Source organism: Ambystoma mexicanum, chromosome 9 (genome assembly GCF_040938575.1).
Source record: "Ambystoma mexicanum isolate Mex_15411 chromosome 9, UKY_AmexF1_1, whole genome shotgun sequence".
NCBI lineage: Eukaryota > Metazoa > Chordata > Amphibia > Caudata > Ambystomatidae > Ambystoma > Ambystoma mexicanum.
The window spans coordinates 1009156448-1009181114 of NC_090931.1; the positions used below are offsets into that span (position 1 = coordinate 1009156448).

At 41.8% G+C, this 24667-nt stretch overlaps 1 protein-coding gene across 2 annotated transcripts in view; it reads left to right on the plus strand.

Moving 5' to 3' along the window:
• The window catches only part of STK39 (serine/threonine kinase 39), a 2038823-nt gene that overhangs the window by 1932499 nt on the left and 81657 nt on the right, over nt 1–24667 (plus strand). For both annotated transcript variants that reach the window (XM_069616263.1, XM_069616262.1), the window contains one exon: nt 1763–1827. In XM_069616263.1, the coding sequence (XP_069472364.1) occupies nt 1763–1827 (65 nt within the window). The remainder of the gene's footprint in view (nt 1–1762; nt 1828–24667) is intronic.

Below are 24667 nucleotides of genomic sequence, written 5' to 3' on the forward strand. Positions count from 1 at the left end.
TGCACTGCTGCCTGTAGGTTCAAAAGTCCCAGTCCCAATGCTGCTGCTGCTGCTGCCTGCATTGTTGTGTTTGGAGTTGGCCTGGGTGTGGGTGTGTCCCTTTTGTAGCCTGCCAGTGAGCTGCTGGTTCCGGCTGGCCTCATTTGGGGCACCTGTGGCCTGATTTGCCTCACCTGGTACTGTTTAACGTCATGTTCGCTGTGGCGCAGTTACCGCCTCTGTGGCCACGGTTTTTCTGCCATTTTTTGGCAGTGTTTCCATGTCGGTGGTACTCCTGATGGCCATGGTGTTTCGTGTTGGTGGTAAGTGGGTGGTCGTGATTGCACGGTCGCGGAAACGGCACCGGTATGGTTTTAGCGGTGACGTTAAGTCCGGGTCGGCGGACTCGTAATGAGGCCCATTGTTATCAAAAGAATCCCCCTCCTCATTATCAGATTCTGAAGCTGTATTTATACCAATAGAATAACGTATAACTTTCCCGCTGGTAACGTGCATACACTTTTGTAGTTCAACTGCTGTAATTAGGTTTTTGAACATTATTGTGTGCAGCCAAAGTTTTGCTATGATCTGACTATTAATTAAATAGTCAGCACCTTCTTCCCATTCATTACTCCGACTTGGGTCCTGTCCCGGTGTAATTCCCATTCTGTTTCTTTGCCCATTAGATACTGCGATAGTGCAAGTAAGGAACTGCGAATGTCCAGTGTAGGTGCCTCCATCTCTATTGCATTATCCATATCATTTCCTTGCACGGTTGGCTCTACAAATTTAAGGTGGTCATTCTCCCCGGATTCAATCAACAATATGGACTCTTCTCCCACTTTTTCCTCCTCATTTAAATTCATCATTGCAATATCCATGGAGGACTGCGGAGAAGGGGTAAGGGGAAGTGCGAGGGCAATTTTCAAAGTGCCATGCACCGGGGTAAACACAAGCGGAGCTGACAAAATGTCATTGCATGCCCGAACCCCAGCTATTGTTTCCCTTCTGGTCACTGGTCCACTCCTGTTATATGTATATTTTACAGGTTTAGTCTATTTAGTATTCTTCATAACAGAGACAGTAGTACTTCTAATTGCAACCCCAAACACACCTTTCTCTTCATATAAGCATAACTTTGGACATGCCACTTTCCAACAAACCAAAGATATACAATTACTATTCACAGACCTGTAGGTTATCTTTTCAAGCTTAACTGCATTGTTTAATGGGCCAACTTTCCATCTGTTTAAAATCAAATATGCTGGCTTCCCCTTACCCGCAGTCCTGCCGAACAGCCAAACAGTAAAACACTTTCGGACACTTCCGGTGCTTGCACGGTACGCGTGCTCGGAGGTAATATAGAGGCTGGACTTCAGTGGGTGGGCCCACAAGCGAGACTGCGGGCGGGGTTTTGTAGAATGACAGCAGAATGTTTCCAATCAGAGGGCTTCCCCACAACTTCTCCACGCCGACGGCGTTGGAACGTAGAACGCAAATTTACAAAGTTCCTAAATTGTTCAAGTGTTCCAAAAAGGGCAGCCAAACAGTAAAAAACTTTCGGACACTTCCGAGATAAAGCTACACTGACTGACTGACAAAGGAAGGAAGCTGAAGGCAATATTGTGCTATTCTTGTATCATTCATGACGTTTTAATAATTAAGGGCCTATGCCATCCATAGAGCAATATAGTAATATGGGATTGCAAGCTATAAAGTGTTTTGCTACTTTAGACAATCATGTATGTACTCTTGTTCAGCTTTTGCTTTCTCTGTTTTACAGTTGCTGCTAATTTGCAGAAAATGGTGGATGATCCAGTGACGTTCAAAACATTGACTTTTAAGCTGGTAAGCAACATTATCACTCGTAATGAAAAATACTTTTATGGCAAAGAAAATTGCTTAGGTTTGATGTAAGTGCCACCAATCGACCATGCAACAGTATTCAATTCGATATCTTGTTCTAAAACATAGTCTACACTTCAAAATGTCGATTATTCTTAGCAATGTATGACAAAGACAGGAATCATGAAATGGCAAGTAGGCGACTATTCTGTACTTCTATTATTGATGATATTTTACAGTAGTAAGAAAATATCTGAACTGCTCCCCTGTTATTATCTTTAGCCCACAGCCCAATCACCCTACAATGAGTCCTTTATCATTCTCCACTATTTTCTTACTGCTCACACCAAATGTAATTTGAATACCCTTTTTTTAGCTGAAATTATTATGACAGAATTAATATTGTGAATAGGTGCGTTATAAATGCACATCATATCATGATTGGATATGTTTTCATACGGTACATTACCTCAGTATAAGCTGGGCTAGAATACTGTTTTCATAATTAGTTCATGTTTGATGTCTGTGATTGCTTACTAGTTTGCCATTTGGTTGTTATCTGATATTGTGCTGCGTGGAACGAGTGAGGGTTTCTTTCCCCACAGTGCAGTGCAATCTTCACCGTATTAGTCATGTGTATTTACGGAGTGGAGTGGGAGAGGCAGCAGCGTGCTTCGGGGCTGCAGGCACGGGCCCAGTGTGCTGCACGCCTCCGCTCAAGCACACGCAGGGTTCGTGTTGTATTTGAGGCAGAGCGGGTGAGGCAGTGATACACTGCAGTGGCAGCATATGCCAATGTACCCAGCCACTAGCACTCCGAGTGATGGCGAGCTATCCCGGGCAATGTAAACAAGGTGACGACCAATGCAGTCAGTGTGGTTGATATTCGCATACCCTGGTAGAATGTAAAGAGGCACGTGCAGAAGCTGGTCACAGAAGCGCACAGGGTATCTTGGCCAGTCCACACCACCCCCGGGAGCTGCAGCCATGAAAGGAGATGAACCTCAATGGCATCTATCGGAATGTCTTTAAAGGCATTGAAGGGGACAGGACTGGAGCTGAAGGTGACTTGCTAAAACGTGTAGATGACAGTGAATTAGTATGTGTGTTTGCATGTGTGCAAATGGGCAACACCATTATTTGTGCATAAATGGCACGCATGATAAAGGCCTTGCCAACTAACATGTTTGCCCCAGCATCCACAGAAGTGCTGTTTCCCTCTTGTGATGGTGAGAGACACGTTGTGCAATGAGCCTTGTTGCTATGGTCACCAGATGGTTTCATGTCACCACTCAGCATTCCAAAACCTGCACCTACAACTAAACAACGGCCCTCCTCTAGACAACCTCTTGGCATGCAGTTCTGTGGAGACGTATCTGCTTTAGCACAGTGAACACCATTTTCTTGAATCGTTTGTTGACAGAGGACATCCTGCGGGTGGTGGAAGTAAGGAATAGACACGCCTCTCCAGTGGAGCTGTCTCTCCCCAACCATGTAGGGAGGTGCACCAGGGATGCAAGGGCCACTCCCCCTCCCACCTCCTCTAACCCATTTTACTGCTTCTCTGACTGAACCCCTGTTTTGATCAGGCTGTCAGCAAAGGTGGCAAAGCAGGTATGGGTAAAGGATAAAGGAGGTCCTTTAACATAACGATTCCCCGATAAATCATGCATTGAACCCGTGGTAGGGTTGTTGGAGGAGGCACTGGAAGCAGCAGACACACTTTGAGAGCAGTTACTTCTCAGGCAGACTCTGAAGTGTCTTATGCCCTGGCCCTCCGATAAAGCCTGCAAAGAGTTTCAGGCTTGGAGTCTTAAAGGCCTAGGATAATGCACAGTTTCCACGAGACCACGCATTCCGCAACAATGCAAATGGCAGCAGTGTGCTGTATAAGTCATTTTAACATAACATACCATAAGAATGCTTCTTCCATGCAAACCTCCCATGCACCATCTGCTCCCATTCACAGCATGACCTGCCCCAACCTCTGACTAAGGCTCTTTAGCCTCCATCTGCCCTTCATTGTCACCTCCACCTCCTCACCACACAAGTCAGTGGAACATCTTTTCTGGTCCTTTTACACCTACGCATAGCTTTACCCAATCCAAACACATCACAAGGGGAAAAAAAACAGCTGCACAACGATCCTCATAACTGCCCTTATTACCTCTTCCACTTTTTTACTCTTCTTTGCCCCCTTTTGCCACTTTCAGATCTGGAGTATTTATTTGGAATGTTGCTGACCTACTTTCACCCTTGATTGCTTTGGACCCATATTTCAATCAGTGATTGATTTTTAACAGGTCGTTTGGACTTGTGACTGCTTTTGGACCCTCCCAACCTGGACACTTGGAGTCCTGGATATTATAATGTCGCTTTTAGGCTCTAGGTCATGCTCAATTTCTGCAATTGGGAAGATGATAGTAATGTACAGGCGGTAACAGCTGGGCCCTGTAGACCCTTGCCATGTTCTATTTTATTTCCTTCCTTGCCTGGTGCTGCAGCTGTCAGGGTCACTGAACAGGATGATGGTCAGTCTACTGGGGAGAAAGCAGATCATATTGTTGGGCACCGGTGGGTATTGCTGCAGTGTCATGCCCAACACGGAAGCTGCCGGAAGTAAAGGCATTTGCCTCATGCAAAGAGAAAGTGCTGCTACATCCATGGTGCTGCATTTTACAGAGTGTTGCCATTTCTGGATGTGTATGCTGTCCACACGCCCTAATTGAATAGTAGTTACACGCTCATGCTGTTTTAGGCAGAGGTCGAAGTGGGCGGGAGCGGTCAGGAGTGGTGCTTCTATACTTTTTATTTTTCAGTTTCACTGTTCCTATACTTTAATTTTAAAAAGAAACCGTTCCGGAACAGTTTAGCTTTAAAATAAAAGTGTAGAAAAAAGTTGAAGCTTGTACTTCAGTGCACTGCACAGTCCCATAAATAGCAGGTGTGTTTGTTTGGGGGTGTGGATTGTGTTTGGGAGGGGGCACAGGGAGGTTGTTTGTGGGGAGCAGGGCAGACCAGCAGGGAACATAGCTCCACTACTTCTTTTCGTACACTTCGACCACTAGGGGGATTCTCTTAATCATATGTGTTTACTCTGTGACTCCACACCTCTGCTTGAATCTGATCTGAGCAAATTCAATGTGCAGGTCTTCGTTCTGGTGGTTTATCACTTTACGTTCGGGTGTTTTATTGGTATGCAGTAATAAAATCGCTGCAAAAATATCGCCTTTACAAAAAATCCCGGCAGAAATGTTGTGGATTGACACGGTAAAGGTGTATCCCATTATACCATTTAAGGGGAGTAGGGGTTGCGTGGGTGTCACCTGCTCCCCTTAAATGGTATAATGGGTCTGGGGGCTGCGAGGGTGTCCCCTGCATCCTTTACATGAATTGCGACCGCAAAACCACTGCCTTTTTGCCGCGACTTTGTGTGTAAACAGCCACATGGAACCGTTTTTTCTACATGTAAAATGTGCGCAAAGTGCCACCCTGCTTTCAGGTGGTGAAATCACATGGTTTCCTTGTGATCATGCTGCCTGTGTACAGTGATATCACATGCAGAATACTAGCAAAAGGACCACCCATATGCTATGTCTGATACAATGAGGCAGAGAGGCTAGAAAAGGCGGTACAAGGTTACCTTTGTTTTTGTGTCTGTGTTTATTTTTCAATGCTTGTAACAGCAAAATGAGACTGTAGGTGTGATTTATAGGAACACTGTTGATGTTCTTTCTTCTATTACTAAGTTTAAGTAGAATTGTTAGACAGTGATTAGAGATTCTTTTCAGAGCGGTATCAATATGAACATAATGGAAGAATTTGTTAGAATGCCATGCCTTTATACCTTCCAGGGGTTGATTGAGTAGGTCATGAGATTTACTTTTGTCTGCAGGTAAGTAAAGAGAGAAGCTGAAAGGAAAGTTATATGGAACTCATGGAATTTAATTGACCATAATGCATGGAGCGATGAAATCGATGTCACAAGTCTGATGACGTCACAGAATGCAATGGCACATGCCCTTTGACTCTGTTCTAATCACATAATCATATCACATGACCTGTAACCATTATAGCATCAGATGTAAAAGATCTTTAATGAGCTAACGGTTAAAAAACTAAAAGGTTTTTAGAGCAGGCAAAAGTTGATTTCAGTGACAAAATATGTTTTAACTTGTGTGCTGCCTCGATAAATCAATCGTACTTATATGATTGGGTAGGCCTGGGAGACTCTCCCCAAAATCCATCACAAAAGGCCCATAAGTCCATCTGCTGGAGTCTGATGAAATAACAGAAGCCAAAATGAACATTGATTATGATGGGCATTGTGACACTATTACAAGCAGGCTTTCTTAGTTACATGAAAATAACAGGGGGAGGAAACGGGAGACAAAAAAAGACACAGCCTGACTGTGGTGTGTGGTTACAGTGAACCTGCTAGCAGTAAGGTAACACAATGTTAATGACAATGGTGTAATGAGGAGGGGTGGGGGACTCATAGGTGCAGATGTTACAACATGTCTGGATGGAGAGGATCCGTAGGGTACAAGTCTAGGGCCGATGATTGATGCAGGAGGGAGTGGGTTAGTTGAAGAGCATGGTTTTTAGGGTTTTCCGGAAGGACATGTGTGAGGTCTCTGCCCTGAGCGTATTTGGTAAGGCATTCCATAGGAGCAATGTGAAGGAAGATGGTGCCACCTGCTTTGACCCTTTTTATTGTGGGGATGTACAGCTGGTTGGCATGACAAGTTCTCTTAGGTCTAGAGGAGGTGGCTCAGGCAATTTTCTAAGACAGGAAGGGAATGAACACATATTCACACCTGAGAAGTTCAGGAATTTCTAAGACAGGTAGGGGGGGGCTGTGAGCACCAGGCACTTATGAGGTATGGCTAGCGTCTTGAAGGTAATCCGTTCTTTGAGGGGGAGCCAGTGGGCTGCGTGCCTGGCATGTGAGATGTGATCTCTTTTGGGAATGTTTGATGCAGCTCTGAGTGCATTGTTTTGAATGACTTGAAGTCTGTTCACATGTTTTGCCAAAGGGCCAGCTAGAAGGACATTACAATAGTCTAATTTGGCCCCTATGGTGGCTCTTGCTATTGAGAGGCAATTCTGCTTAGACAGGTAAGGTTTAACTGCATTGATTAGGTTGTTTGTGAATGAGGCAGAGGAGGCAATTGAGTTCACCTGGCGTGACATAGAGAGTGTGGAGTCCAGATATACTCCTAAGGTCTTTACTGAGGGCGAGACAGTGATTATTGTATTATCAACGGTGAAGTAGCTATATTGTTTACTGAGTTTACTGAGAGTTTCTTTAGGGCCGACTCTGAGAATCTCCATTTTGTCTCCATTGAGACAGAGCCCATTAGCTGCCATCCATGCTTGAATGGTGGCATAGATCTTATGGAGACACTTTGCGTCTTGTTTGTAGGAGCCAGAGAGAGGTATGAGGACCTGAGTGTCGTCAGCATAGTTTGTGTATTCTATGCCAAAGTTGTCCATATTGTCAAAGAGAGGTTTAGTGAATAGCTTGTACAAAGTTGATGCTGTGCAGGAGCCTTGGGGGACTTCGCATTGGATGGTAGTTGGTGCTGCACACGCCTGGTTGGAGAAGACTTTCATGGCTCTCCCTTCGAAGAAGGAGGTGATCAATATAGTGGCTTCTGGGGCGAATCGTGCTGTGTTGGTAAGATGTCTACTGAGAGTCTTGTGGTCCACAAGATCAAATGCAGCAAATAAGTCCAGGTGGAGGGGAATTGCTGGTTTGCCTTCATCCATGATTTCTGTTATTTGGTTTTTAAGGTCGAGTAGCGCAGATTCTGTACCGTGACCTTGGCGGAAACCTGATTGCCTCTTACCAAGAATGCGATTGGACTCGAGGAAGTGCTGGATTTGAATGTAAACTGCCTCATCGAGGATTCGGAAGAGAAATGGAACCATAGTAACAGGGCAGTAGTTGTTCAGGGGAGCAGGGTCTAGAGAGGTTTTATTTAGGAGAGGGCGTACCTATGCTTCTTTGAGACAGGGCGGTACAAGGCCGGAGGCAAATGAGGCATTCATGAAACCATGCCTCCTTGCCTATGGGAGTCAGCAACTTTTAGAGGGATTTAAGCAGAATTGTATGCAGAAATTTAGTATCAACACATATTTCCTGTTTCTTTTGTGGGTTGTGTTTGGCTGAAGGAAGGCAGGGCAGAGCTGATCCACAGCTGATCCACAGTAGAAGAAATGGATCGTATGCTATATACCTCTGTTGGCAGTAGACCTTATAGCATTCCCCACCTTAGAAAACAAATCTTGTGGGAGCATATTTCAAATGCTGATCTCCAGTGACAAATGACCAGTAGGAATGACATTGCATGACAGTTTGTACAACAGTAAAGTAATAATAGGAAGACATTGACACATTAGAGGTTGGCACATTGGAATTGACCATGGATATGTGTGCCAGCTGGAAAAGCACTAACTCCATTTTCATATCAGTAAAATGGTAAATTGTCCCTGTAATGGCATCCAGTAGGTTTAGTTCGATAAACTGTATTATATTTGCCAACAAGGCACTTTGTGGATACATGTCTTTGTCATCAGCATTCTCCTGCTTAGCCATAAAACCTTGAAGCCCCCTCCCGAAAGAAATACAAACTATGAAGGACAATCTAAAATTCAGAAAACTTCTAAACACCTGGCTCTTCAGCTCCAAAACAGGATGAAAACATCTAAACAACACCTGTGTACACACAACTGAGATGGAATGGGGAGTAGACCGACCTGAAGAAGAGAAGAGAGGCTTCTGCATGGGAGGGATGGTAGGGTCTTCTCTTCCCCATAGAGGTACAACATGGAAACAAGATGAGATGGGCCCAACTTAATTGGACCACTAAGAGAGGACCTAAGACAGCAACAAGGGAGAGAGAGGTGTCCCGATCTCGGAACAGATGAACCACAGGGCACAGGGAGCACATTCCCCTGGAGGGACCCTTGTGGTGGTGCTAAACGTGGAGAGGACATGGGCATCATCTGGCTGAAACACTAGGGGCTAAGGGGGTGCTGGCACTATAGATCCCTGCCGGGAACTCAGACTTCTGCATACACCATAGGGACAGTAAAGCAGCACATCAGAATGCACGACAGGGGAAGGGATATGGTCCACAGTTAGTCATAACAGAGAGGGTAGGAAAGGGCACTAACCAACCCTACTAAAAACTCACCCTTCTGCATACGACTCTCCAATTCTGAACTAAACACAATCAAACCTCTATAGCACAAGACACAGCACAGACATCACTACACCACAACAATGAAACAACCCACACATAGCCTCACCCAACATCACATGGCAGCCACCAACGGAAAAACAGACCTACATTCAACGAACAGTGTCAACTGAACTGAAGCTGCCAACAGCACATTGCAGCTCTTTTGCTCTTTTTCGCGCTCAGTGCTACTAACTTACCCCCCTCTGCCCTTGCTTTACAGATCCGCCAGAGCGCCAAGGAACCACGTAGGTGGAAACAGTGCGCGGTATAAGAACATTTAACATAAGATTACATAACATCAGGAATGAGTGTGGAGCTGGAGGAGCAGTGAAAGTGGAACAAGTAGGAGCAGATTTGTTAGGTCCACTACAGCGTGCCACATTTGTTGCGGTGGTGGACACTGAGCTTCATACAAATGCTAACATATAGGTGGGAAACTGTATATATCTTATAATATTCACTGGCCCACTTTGCCAGATATTCACACTTGAGAATGGCATTCATGCTTTAGACACATGATCTTTTCACATTTCAGCCAGTCATATGGTGACAGAAAGAATTTGCAGGTGCTGCATTTGACCCACAAATTAGCATACCACTAACTGAACACAACAGTGTTGACCCCTTTGGAATTACACAATGTGCATGCTGGTCTGTCTATGAGAGCAATACTGTGCTACAATTACCCTTGTTAAGCATTTAATAGTGGTTTCTTCACACTCATTCTGTGAAAGCCTATGTGCTGTGCATTTCTGTGCTAGACTCTCTTGAAGGGGTGGTCAACCACGTGATGCATTGGTTTGTGTCACTTTTGATGTACTTCCAGTGGTATAATTTGGGGATGGAGACTTGCATGTTTTGTAAGACAACAGCTGCCATAAATGTGTGATAATCGACACATGAAAAATGCAATCTTTTGGGTTCTTGCCTTATGCTACAATTTAGGTAAAAGTGGTTGTGTTTATGACTTTGAACAGGCAGAGGACACTTGAGGAGACAATAACAGTGCCAGGAGCTGATATGAAAATGTGTTTTTGCAACCGTTACATGAAGAATCGAGGAATGAAAACAGTCAACACCTGAGCATTACCCTTTACTAGATCTATCCTTTGTGTTTCCCTCTACCTTACATCTACTCTGACAGGCTGAGGGCGAACAAATATAAAGTGTACAAATGGTAGAGTTATACCCCTTACTTATTTATTTGTGTATTTGTTTATTAATTCTTTATTTATTTCGTTGAACACTTGCATAGTGCACGTAACCCAGAGGTATCTAGGTGCTTGGATTTAAGGATTTAGTTACAAACATATAATTAATTGTATGTAGGTAAGGCACATAGTAATGAGGGTTATGGTCAAGCTGTACGTTCATATCATGCCTAGAAATACCTACTCTACTCAGAGAGGCAAAGCTTCACCTCACTGATGAGGCCCAACAAGGCTGAAACATGTGTATAGGGGTTGCTTTTGGTACTCTTGTTCAGAGAGGAATTGCCTTAGCATTTCGGTGCTGGACTGCTAATGTGGGCGGGACAAAGACTGATATGCAAATGGATATTTCCCATCTGTGAAAGGCACAGTGAGCAAAAAGCGTGTGCTGCAAACTCTCACCTCAGAACTGGTTATCATGCCATGTTCTTTCTGGAGAGGAGCGCCAGCTACCTTTTGTTGAAATAATTGCATTGCTGACTATGTACAGTAGGATGATATTTCAGGAAAACCCAGTTGCAATGTGGACGATTGCACACAAGAGGAATTTGCAAGAAGATTTGTTTAACAGATCATTTTTCTGTGGCCAAGTGGTCAACCCTTATCAATAAGCCAGTGGGGGCCACTTTCACTACCTCCACCATGGACCCTCTACAGAGAAACACATTTATTCCAGCAACCTGCAGTGATAAGCTTGTAATAGTAGTTTGCTACAACCATGAGTTCCCTTGCTACCTTGGAGGCCCTGCTAGGGAGTAATCGCAATGATGAAATAACACTCAATTGTCATGTTGACTTTAAGCACCAATAAGGAGTTCATGAAGCTAGACATACTCAATTACTTTCAATACTTCTTGCTGTATACAGAGAACAATATTGAACAATGAGGCAGACCACAGATAAAATTCAGCCTTTAAATGACCTGGGGGTGGGCCAATAATATACCACTGCATGTAGCACCCAATCATAACTTTGAATCATTGATCTGAACCCTAGTGTCCTGGGCAGAAAAAGGTAGATGTGTGAGACAACAAACCATCTAATTGGCCTGTAGCACTCCAGCCTTTTATGGCTTTCATTACTGATTACCCATCAATAGGTCTGACCAAGAGGCATATGGGGAATTTAGCAATGGTTAGGCAAACAACCGTGAAGCCTTAAACCAAAGGCTGCTGCTGATAGCCATAGTTGCTGCAAACTGAGGAATTAGTCTGTGGTAGGGGGGCTTCCTTTTCCATAGCAACTGGCAGCTCATTGATGTATCTGTACCTTCCATTCAGCTCCTCTACTAGTGCAGGTTTGTGCTCATTCCATGACTGCCTCCCACACTGCTCCTCTCAGGTGCTATACTTGGGAGGGTGCTCTCCCCTCAGCATAGCTGTACGCACCCTTATGGTGCTCCAGAGTGGTGCTTGGGGTAAGCCGGTCTACATCGGTCCTCCTTAGAATGTGTGCCTGCCCCAAACCACTCTGACTGGTTGTCTGGACTCTATGCTCAGCAGTACCCCATTATATTCTCTCTCTTGTATGTACCATGCCAGCTCACTTACCCGCTCCTTCCCTGGGTAATGCGTCAGCCACTCAGGGACTGCCTCCTGCCATACTCCTGTCCTCCATATCCCTACCATCAGGCGTTGGAATGCACAGCCCAGGTTCTTTCCCCCAGGGCAACCGCTGCCACCAGAAAAGCCTGGTACTATGGGGCATGCCACTGTCTCTGAGTCCCTCCATAATACACAGCCCAGAATTTTGCATCTTCCACCCCCAGAAGCCATGATTACACCATGGAAGGGGGTTTATCCTCTGTGGCCACTCAGTGAAGACCACCCGGGCTAGGTGCCTATGCAACACCATGTGTGTGGGCACTTGTACCGGCCGAGTGCCCAGAATTGTCACATTATGGACTCCAGAGAAGAAATCAATAATGCCCTCCCCGGATAATTTATCTTGTTTATCATCTGCCTTCTCATCTATGATCTGAGGGCATGGCAGGGTGGACGATCCACACACAGCTATACCTCTCAGAAACCGAATCTGTCCCCTGTTAGGGATGTTGTCAGAGGGCTATTACATAACGTGGGTGGTATTTTAGTATTGTGGTAAAATAGTGATATGTTTGTATTGTATGTTTGTATTGTGGTATAATGGTGAGCATATTTATGATAATGCCCTATATGATGGGACAAGACTCCAACTCCCTGATATTTGTATTCTGCTTAGGATTGACTGTAAGTATAGACTATTGGACTTTACACTTTGCACTTACAGGAACAGAACAGCAGCAGCTGTTCTTGCGGTCACTTATTTACGAAACCGGACTACGGCCTTTGACAGATCTGCTAACCTATCAGCATGCACAGCTGAGGCACACACACACATGCATCATAGGTTTTCTAGCTTGCTAGCTGGTTCCCAAACTTTACCTCCCACTTTACCACATGTGGCAAATATTTTACCGCTTTTGGGTACACTAAGACACTTACTTGTTATTTCCCCTCTTTGAAAAATAATCAACAGAAACACAAAAATGCAACCCCACTGATTTTTGTGCAAATATTTTATTTTATGCGTGTTGTGATTTAAAATAGGTTCTACGATACATATATTAGCAAGTTAACTCTTCAGCAATAGAAACATGAACCACCTTTATTCACAATGAAAACATTCATTTATTCTTAAAAAAGACCTTGAAACCCGATGCGGTTACAGTGTGCACTTGTCTAACAGAAAATACATAAAGCACATAGCACAAAGCCCGTCAACTTTTCCCTCCTTCACACTTCAGTGATTCCCCATTACACATGTGAAAGAAAGGAAACAAAAACTTTGTTCAAAATAACCATTTAACCCTGACTGCCTAACAAACAGGAAATGCAAATACCATCATCTGCACTTTCCTCAGGTTTTACCATTACTTACTTCTAATGTGTAGAATTTATGCGTTATTTATCACGAAAGAGCCCCTCTCTGAAGCGTTTTATCTGCAAGTCGAATGTTGCAAATTTCACAGCTTTGGCAGCCCAGTGAGAACCTGATGACCTCACTCCTACCTCATTCAGACTGCTGCCTCGTATTTTGCCCCCTCTGCACAGCCTCTGTGCACAGCTCAGTTGTGGTCTTGATCTCTTCTCTCCGCAAAATGATGACTGACTCTCCACCCCCCTTACAGCTAGATTTATACCATAGGCCTGTCAATCTTACTTACCCTGCCTCTTTTCCTAACGTCTCCCGTCACCCCAACTCCTGAGCACATTTGTATCAACTGGCTTCCTGCAAAGCACACAATAGTGCTTTCCAAATTAAAAAGAAAGCCAATGCATTGTTAGTTGATTAGTCTGGGTTAGCTTATTCAGTGCAAACTTTACAGATGGTGAATTCACTATAACATGGAATATTTTTACACCTGCTCAGTGCATTTCAATTTGCTGTCTTTGCATTCATTTCACTGGCTCCATTGAACTGCCAGTCTAATGCCCCCGTGAAACCAATGCATTATCTTTCCCTACATATTCCTACACCCCTCAACCTCTAGCTGGGATCTTTGCTTAGAGTTAACTTTGATACATGATGTCCCACTGTGGCTTTCTCAGGCCACATTGAATACACCCTTGCACTGTCTCAGACTCTCTGCGCTTCAAGGCACATTTTAAAGCAACCACTTCATATAAATTAAATGTACTTTACTAGAAACTGGGTATGCCTGTTCCTTGCATTATTTACCCACATTTTAAATTGCCTGAGTCCATTCCATCCCAGTTGGTCTGAGGTATTGTAAATAATTTCTCAAAATAGACATGCCAGAATTCCCCCAACATAGTATTAGCTAGGGTGTCCCTCAAAATATTAGCATCTTGGTTATCATTCTTCAAAACCTTTAGAAGACTAAGCATAATTTCTCTCTCTCCTGTTATTTGGGTCTGTTTTCTCCACTGTAGAAAACTTTTACAATGCTGTTATATGCTCTTTTTCCGAAAAAATAGGACATCCCTCATTTGTTCCCAAGGTTTATAATTTTCTTTAGAGATTTTTTCATTTAATGTTAACTTCTTAGCATCTGACCATCAAAATATTGCTTTACTTTAGATTCTAAAATTCCACTCATTTTTATTTTTTGGGTGCTGTAAAACCTGGCCCACTCTTCAGCAATACCTAAAAATGTGTTGGATTCAGCTTATACCATCTTATATCCTTTTTCTTCATTGTTAGATGTCGTCCACCACATAGAAACATGTTGACTTTGAATAAGTGTATGCTAATTTTAAAGCTGAGTAATATCTCTGATATAAAAATGTGATCAGCTGTGGATTTTAGAGATCCCCTGCTCAAAACAATCTTACCTACAAAACAATAATTCATATTTCCAATTAACACACATAGAGCCCATGTTGATATTAATTCTACCCATTGATCCCCCCTCACATCTACCTTTGTCTGTTTTATTTTGGTATTATTCGGACCATCCACACTCAAAGTAATCAAAGAGGCCATATGTTGCAATTACAGTTGAAATCAGCAGTGTGGAAGAAATCAGTCTCAAATGTTTATTGTGGGGGTGGCGTGATGAGCTGATGTAATCATTGGCTTGCATGTCAAGGAACACAGTGAAGCAAACCCACCTAACCAACCAAATTCACCTTCCAGTCCTAGTATCTTTATAGGCTAAGGTGACCTGATCCCAGAATGTTTGCGAAAACCTTGTTCTAAGCCTTCTAGCACATTGAATTCACCACCCCAAAAAACAATAGTGCAATTCATAAACCTTTGTGTACAGTGTCACTGTACATGAACAGATGTGATGTAATAATGATACAGTTCTGGTATGAATATAGCTTACTCAGGGGGGAAGATTCCTTCTGGGAAAGTCCTTCCAATCCCACTGTATCAGCCGATGGGCCTCTGTCCAACCTCTGATGACAGTTTCTGGTATCTAACAGATGACTATTGTTTTTTTATCAACTCAGACTAGCTTTATCTGTTGGGAATAGGCCCATGTCCATGCTTCAGTAAACCCACAGGGAATTAAGCATAGCTGGCACTTGTTACTGTGCATGTGTTTAGTGTCCATCATTACCTTCAGCCAAGAAGGGAATTTGACGCCTGCTAAAAGGAGAAATATTAATGGAAAAAGTGGCACAATATCATATGAACGAGGTATTCATGGCTGAAGTTCATATAGGGGGTTACCAATTCATCCTGCAAAAGAAAACCGCCCACCCTCATCTTTTCCCTCGTTAATTAAGTTCATATGTTTATATAAGTATTATAAATAAATGGACTCCTCTCTCAAGTGCAACCATCTTTACTCAAAACATCAGTCACATTAGTACATAGAAAATATTTATAGGGTCAGAGCCAATTGCAGAGAGGCTGTTACTGTCACCCTATATTGACACATAAGAAGATATAATCTATTCAACTTGTATAGCTATTAGATGTTCAATTTCTGATTACAACTGCATTGACTATTCCTGTAATTACTGCATCATGAGAAATGGGTAATCTCCTCACTGTTCAATTTTGATTGAGGCTCCAAAGTACTATTGAATATAGCAACCCCTCTTTCTCTATGGAACCATGTGTGGCAGGCAGCAAAAGACTATCCTAGTGGGAAGAAAATGTGTAGTGTTAGACACACTGCAGAGGTAAAGATTTTCAGATATTTCATTGCCAACTGAACATATGGCATCATAGTAGTACACAAGCTAGCAGTGTGATGGGCTGTCTGGAATGCTTTCTTCTTTTCATTAAATAAAACTTCTTTTACCTGCAAAAACATTTTCACATAAATTGTCCTCTGGCTTCTGGTAACAACTGCAAACGATCGCCAAACTTCTTGTCGGCACCTTATTCTACTTTAACTGTATTTCCATATGTAGGCTTACCAATCTCTTTACTTCAAAACATCAAACTTGCAGCTCTGATTGTGCAAGACAAAATTGATGTTGACCGAAGATATATAAACTAGCACTACACAAGAATCCTTCTTCTTGAACTGAAACTTTCCATGTAAATTAACACCTGATGCTATCCCATCCCAACATACTTTATTTCCTACTTACAACACCTGTCTTTTACTAGCTTAGTAAGACAATGCAATTGGAATGGTTGCATGGGCTATAATTTCCAACTGGAACCTATGCCTAGCCATAATCCAAGGGTTATCCATAGGGCAGATGTTAAATGCCAGTTGGGACTTCCAAGTGGGTGAACTTCCTACACATTGATGTGTGTGCCAGTCCCAATTGTAGCCACCCCCTGGGAGAGTGGCCATCTTGCTCATAAGTGTCCTTTTACAGGACCCTTTCCTTTGAAAGTACATGCTCATCTTTCACAGGTCCATCTGGTAAACTTCCCGAGGTCTCTCCAGGGCCATAGGTTTTCCAGAATTCCAGTGTCATTATCGAGACTTCTTGGGCAGATGTTATGAAACACATCTTGCTTGATTCTCAGGATATGGCTGTTCAAATCATCTTGCTCCTCTTTGCAGGTAATGTCCCACTTCATCTTCCTTCCTGCTGCTGCAGTTCCTCTTATCAGTTGAAGCTGCACATTGCGAGTGATTGTAATGAGTGTTCCAACCGCATGAAGTTCACCAATATTAGCATCAGTCTTAGTCAACTGTGTCCCAGTGATAACATTGGATGCAAGTTCTAGTTGACCTGAATGGTCATTTAACCATTGGCCCGATGCATATCCAATGCTGCAAGGAATGTTTTTGCACAATTTCACACCCTCCTAGTAAACATTTCTTCAAACCTCTGCTGCAACCTGATTTGCACTCCAGCAATACAGTTGGGAAACAGTGTTATGACCTGAAATGCAGACAGAGGTTGGGAAACTATCATAGTACCTAATGTTGCTTTGACGATAGAATGAAACCCAGATCTGAGAACTAAACATGGTATTATTAAAGAACTCAGTTACCTCCACCTTTTCCTTTGTCATATCGGCACATTACCAGGTACTCATTTGAACGGTTCCATGTCATTTCATCGCAGGATGTTTTTACTGGGTTTTTTACTGCAGATTGTTTCCCAAAAAAACAAATTGTATTTTTTTATTTTTTTATTTTTGAGGGGGTTCTCCCCAAACCGCCCATCCCCTTTAGTTTTTTTATATATTCCCGAACACCCACACCCAATTTATATATTTGTCTAACCCCGCCAAAAATTCAATGAGTTTTTTTCGGCAACCAATTTGCGGTAAAATACCTTGCAAAAAAACATCCCACGATGAAAGGATGTCGTACCATTTGAACAAATCCTCAATGCTTTGGTGTGGTTCCTATAACTAAAAGCTATTATCGAGAAATAAAGCAAAGTCTCATTACCATTAAAATTCTTCTCTAAATCATGTTCGTCTTAATCCACCCTGCTTCTGCTTAGCAATGCCTCCCAGTGCAAACCTTGTGGTATATTTATAACTTCACTGTAATTGTCATGATGATTTATTGGCTCAGAACATTTACCTCTGTTGTGTTTACTGACCCATTTGAATACCGGTAGAATATGAATATTTTCTGCATATTTTGGTGTAATTTTCTAAACTGCAAGCCAGGGAAACAATACTGTGTCAGGTTGGAAACATGTGTCAGTTCAGGCAGTAAAACAATGTCATCGGTAGACCCAGAGTTACTGCTCTCTGTACAACTCGTGGTGTAGTTTAAGAAGGTTGTTCAGCAGCTACAGCTCAAGCATCGCTTCATTAAAGTGCGAGTTTGGTATTGCTTAATTTGCTTGCGGAACCTCACCGGTCTGGAACTGAGGTGGTTTTGGTAGGAATCCAAAATAGAGATTGATGCTACAGTCACAAACCACCAGCACAACCATGTCACAAATATTCTCTTACGGTACCAGTTCCACAATTCAACGTTAGAAGTTGTTATTGTGTGAGCCAAATTGAATTTCTTACCTTACCCATGGTGCATCATTACATGTCACTTGTCTATTGAGGAGGATAGTAAAATGGTTAGTAAACATTTTATGCCCATGTTACTTATTCTGTGGGGTCACCGACCACTTCGATTGGCTCGCATAAATCCAAGTGGGACCTCGCACACTTTAATTGCAGTGTTAGTGGTGAGAGTTAACTAGAAAGATCCTCTCCACCTATGTGCAAGAGCAGACATTTGCTGATAATGTCTGACCATCACATTGTCCACTGGTTGCAGAGAATGGCTAACCTCAGTAGGAATCTTCAGGAGGGCTTCCTTCACCAATAGGTTTATTGAACTGACAGAACGAATCAGGCTCTTAACATAGTGAGGCAGGTCATCATCGAACAAGTGAATGTCTTTATCAGCAACTTCAAAAGGGGCAGACAAAGGCAGTCTTATAGCTCTTCTGAGTAGGATGTCATAGGGACTCAGTCCTATCTTACTGTTTGGTGTAATGCAGACATGAGCAGAATCAAAGGAAGAATACAAAGTCTAGTATGCAGGCACACACTAGTATATTCAATCAAACAACCAATTGCTCAAAAACTAAGTCAGAGGGTGCGGGGTAAATATAGCAGCGCTGGCCCCGGGCTGTGAGCTAACAAAGATATAAACCGGTGTGCACAAACAGTGGAACACTTGCGTCCCCTGCATTTCTAAAGTAAATGTATACCGATCAATATTTATCAGTGTAAATTATTTTCTTTAGAGAAAATATTCAGTCACACAAATTCTTTTCAAAGCAAATTAGGAAAATAAAACTATTAAAGGTCAGCAAAATCAATTATGTTGTTAACTTGGTAACTTAGCAGTGGAATGAGCAAAGGTGTTGCCACGGTTCACCTCATCATCTAGAGGGAGGTGAGCTGCACATGCAATTATTACAATTTGTCGGGGAGCATAATGGCATCTAAAAGCTCCTTAACATTGATGTTTTTATAAAATAGAGCCTGATGATGTCACAATGCCACACTGGTTCCACAATTGTCTGAAATCATGAGCAACTTTAAAGATATAGCACAAATCATGTGTATATATTGGTTGTATGCATGTTTACCTGCACTTGCAAGTGCCACAAGTTCTGCAACTTGTGCTGAAGTATCATGTAGTAGTTTCCCACTTTCCACTAACCGGAGCACATAAAGCACATAATGCCACCAAAATACCTCTTTGATCCTATAACATGTCCATCCCAAGTAATTTAAGATCTGGCTTATGTAAGGGAGTGTCACTCAAGTGACTTTGGGGTGTGGAAATCATTAAAGACAACATTGTCTGGAGGTCAGTTTCAAGCAATTTCACATCCTGGGGATTTGGGAGCAGGGATGTTGGGTTCACCTTACAGCCTCTGATAAAGGTGATCTTAGTAGAGTTGAAAAATCAGATCTCATATTTGTATGCTCCGGAAATGGACATTAGCTGTGATTTTGTTTTCAACAGCAAGGCTACCACAGAGTGTTGGACTAATACATATAGTAGCAAGCCTGATTCTATGGGATCTAATTCTTTGCTATAATATGCAAGAGGTTTGTGATGCAAATCATGTTTCTATGTCAGTACCGCAAAGGCAAAACCACCCTTTTCATGGCAATAGAAATTAAACCTTTTCCAGTGATCAGGCAAACCGAACACAGGTGCTTCAACGAGTTTCTTTTTTCCCCCTCAGAGAATAACTCCTTGCCCACTAGTGACCATTCTAAGGGTTCAGTTCTGTTTGCTCCCATATTTGTTTGCAGAGATTTCAACAGTTCAGCATACCCTTAATTCTGTTGTCTGTAATAACCCGATGTAAACTAAAAGATTAGTATGATCCACACCTTTTTCTGGGTACGGGTAGTTTAAGTATTTAGTAAAGGTAGATGGATAATAAAAAAAACTGTTCAAAGAGTATTGTAGATTTTAACAAAGTATTTCAAAATGTATTAAACAATTTATATAAAAAATACACAATGAATGAATCATAAGAAATTGATAATATGTTCATACAAATAAAAACCATTGTAAAAAATAGTGACCGTCTAAATTCTGTTGATGGTACTCTCATGACTGAGAGTAGGTTGGTTGTTAATGAAAAGGAAGAACTCTTAATTTTCATTCAGGTTGTTAATGTGTACAACTTGTTTACAAATAACCCTAGTATCTAAGGATGTATCCAGGGTTTAGCTCTCAACATGTTTCTGTTTGCTGTTATTAATCTCGAACATTCTTCAGAAGTAATAGTAGTAGTCACATAGGCTATTAGGAAGTGCATATCAGATCATCCTTTCTTTCAGCTACATCAGCAGAATCATCAGTATGGGTGCTTTGAACTGTTAATAAAAACAAATAAAACAATAGAGTGAGTTTTAAATGCTGGTTGCTATTTTCTAGTCTTTAATGACTATGTAACTCACATCTAAGATAAAATTACATGATATGGTAAGTGGGTGCGGTAGAATGAATATATCCAACTAATTGAAATTCTTAGGAAGAACTGATCAATAGTAGACTCCACCAGTACTATCTAAAACAAGATACATATGAATCTGTTAAAACTACCAATTGCTCTTTGATAGACTCCCCATGGGTCATTCCCTTCATTTGCACTGCATTAATTGTACTGAACCTACCTTGTTAATGATAGGTCCTGTGTTCCCTCTTCTCAAGAAGGGGTTAAGATCTCTCTCTGGTTCTTCTCTGTATAAGAACGGTTAGTCCATCCGTCCAGAATTCTAATTTGCCACGTAGTTGTTAGAACCTTCATTTATAATTCTAAATGGAATAAAGAAAAATTCCATCATTAGGTAACTTTAGGGCAGTTAAATGGTTTCGAATTATACTAAAACCGTGGATATTAGTTCACTAGGTTGTGTGTCGTCTTGTATATCTCATTCGTCAATCTAACAGTGGTGATTAACAGTTACCTCTTTGGCTCTAGGTGCAAGCATAACTTTGTGAGCATCCTAGATACTTAAATTGTATATATATGTGAACCTTTCTTTTAGTTTAGAAATGTCATGTTCGTGATTAAATCTTACATCCGCACTGCTGGTCACATGGTACTGTAGTGCTTATGTTGTATAGACAAGGAGACTATCCTCAGAGTACTCTAGGATTGTTTAGCCATGGACGTCCTCTATGTTGTAAATAGAAGAAACGACCAAGCATCGCTTGTATGTCGGCCATTTTGAAAGGGTATTGCTCAATCTATATGTAGCCTAATTACAATAAGCCATCATGGGCATGCCCCCTGGAGATACTGAAACCTATCATGTCATGGGCATGACCTCCGGAGATACTGCGACCTATCATTCATGGGCATGCCCTCCGGAGATACTGCAACCTTTCATCATGGGCATGCCCTCCGGAGATACTGCAACCTATCATGTCATGGGCATTCCCTCTGGAGATAGTGCACCCTGTCATCATGGGCATGCCCTCTGGAGATACTGCAACCTATCATGGCACTACATGCGTCATGGGCATGCCCTCCGGAGATACTGCAACCTATCATGGCACTACATGCTAGCACTTCCTTCCGTGTAAGACTGAACGCACAATGAGACCTATCTGATCTAATCTTCACAAAGAGGGGAGTAAAGCAAGGCTGCTCACTGGCAGCTCTATTGTTTAAACTTTTCATATCGGATTTAACCATTGCTATAATGGAGCCAAGGACTTTCCCCCCAAAGATAAACAACCATCACGTTTCCTGGGTCACATATGCTGACGACATAGTCCTGCTAGATACCACACAAATTGGGCTGCAACGATCATTAGACGCACTTCAAAAGTACTGCAAGAAGAACGACCTACTAATAAACACAAAGAAATCAAAGATTATGTCAATCATCAGTGGATGCCCACGAAGCAAAAAAAACTTCAGCTGGTTCTTAAACAATGAAAAAATAGATGCTACAAATTCCATCCGATATCTAGGAGTGCAATTCAACATCTCAATACGTGAATGGAACTGGTCCCAAGAGTTGTTAACGCGAATAACAATGTTCGCCTTACAAGGATTGAAACTTCATGCTGCATATGGCAAATTCACGTTAAAACATTACTCTCCTTCTACTTACAAAAAGTCATACCGGCCATAACGTTTGGCAGTGAAGGTGGTTGGAACATATCTGCAGACATCTGGTGTAAATTGGAGGGCAAATTTTGGCGGAAAGTGCTACGATTACCACAGAACCTCTCAACAACAGTGATCCGCTATGAACTCGGCATAGAGTCATTATACGGCATAGTGCTGTGGAAGTCTTTCTCGGCATGGCGGAAAATGAGAATGGTTCCAGTAGCTGGCCCTTACAAAATCCTACAAAAAAGCTCCAACACTAACACGTCGGATCTAATAAGCGTGTGGGAAAAAAAACTGCTCGCGATCTGCAGATCTGACGGAAGATCTCGGCATAAAAATGCCACAAAGAGCCAAAATAAAATTGAGACGCTGGAATTGGATACAGAATGATGAAAGGCGAAAAAGGTTGACATCTATTCAAGATCTGGGAACGTCGTCGCATGGCCTTGACGAAACCCCTAAGTACTTATGTAAATTCCCTTCACGACATCATCGTAATCAATTCACGAGACTGTGCTTCAACCTCTACAAGCCCAAAGCAGTTCTAATGATGAGGCGCGACTCTGACACCACTGACAATCAATGCAAATACTGCAACAATGCAGCAGAGTTGCCCAAACATCTGATACTTGAATGCCCAGCTACCAAAGTCCAAAGGACATTACATCTTGCAAGCTACGCTCCAATAGACAACAACTTAGAACAGTGGTGGAGCTATTTAATCTCGGGAACAAATACATGGCTGACGTGTGCAGTGATAAATTATATGGACTCCATACTGGCAGAAATCTGATGAGGTTTTGGCCAGACCTAACAAGCAGCAACATGATGGACTGTCAAGAAAAGGACATATGGAACTATGTAATAAAACGTTTGTTTTTTTGTAAACTAAACTAAAAATGACAATAAAAATTTTAAAAAATAAAAAATAAATAAGTCCATTTGGTTTCAAAGGCATTACACTTCCGATGGTAGAAGTTCCTGAAGACAGTTGCAATACTGTCCATCTGTCTTGTATTATTTATGTTCATTGAGTTAATAACTTATTTAGAGAGGCCTTTGCATGTAGAAAACTGCCTGTAATTTTATATGCTCTGTTAACCTCGTAGTGCTTAGCAATATCTTACCTTTGGATCAAATTCATCTGTTTGTTTGTTCTAAGCATATATAAGCTTAGTAGATGTTCTGTGCATTTTATGGGCAAGATGATTATCCCCTGTGTGCTCTATGCTTAATTTTCCATTGATATCTACTATATAGTGAATAGATGCTGCGACAAAACTTGTTAGCCATTCTGAAATGGTTTTATGAATTAGCGTTAAACCTAGTTACAATAGGCCCCCAAATATATTGAGGAACTATCCTCCAGTAGTTTGTCTGTCTAACATTAGCTTATAAAAGCTATGTAGATGTTCAAACAGGAAGTCTCATGATCATTCTAGTGATTACATGATACGTTGTTACTAGTGTCTTCAGGTCCTCAATGTTTATAGCTGTTTGTAAGGCTAATACCTATATCTAACTAGCTATTACCTATTACAACGTTTGCCCTTGTAAAACTATAATGTATTTACTTATGTGTGTTGGTCCTGATAGTCCATTATAGATGTGACTCTTCAGTATATATTTAACATTATTGTTTATTTTATTTTATGCCATTCTATGGCTTCATTTAGATCTTGAATATCACTTCTTGTCTGAAAGATCAGTTCTTGCTCTTTCTGAAATCATTTTTTCTTTCTTGTGTTTTCATTCTCTCCTTTAACTGCTAGTAGTACTGTCCAACTGAAAGCTTAATGACTGTGATTTCTCTCCATGAAGAGTTTCACCATAGGTGCTTGTTGAATTTTGTTTTTAGACAACACCTCTGTTCAATTATGCACATTTTCTCTTTTCTGCATGTTTTGCCTTTATATATAAATCCACAGCAACATTTGATCATGTAAATTACATGGTTAGCATTACAATTAGAAAAGTTTCTTTGCTCTGATTGTTGATGCCTATATCGACTTCTTTGGTTTTGCTCGTCAATTTGCTGACATCACAGTTACCACATGGGTAATGTCCCTTCATGGGATTTAATCCCCATAGTGTAGTAATATTTTCCAAAGTTACTGTTTTAGTTCGGAATTTGCTGCTGATCACATAGTCACCTATAGTTTCAGTCTTATTATAGGCAAATATGGGTAGCAGTAGTTTAGATGTTTCAGTTTTGAAAATCTTCCAGTGCTTTTGAATGATGTTATTTATGGCTAGACTCTGATTAGAGAAGATGTTGACACAAATTATCCTGTCATGTGCAGTTTCTTTTAACTTTGTCTTCCAATAAAGCCTCTCTATTAATATTAAAGGCCTGTTGTGCTGCTTTTTTAACCAATTT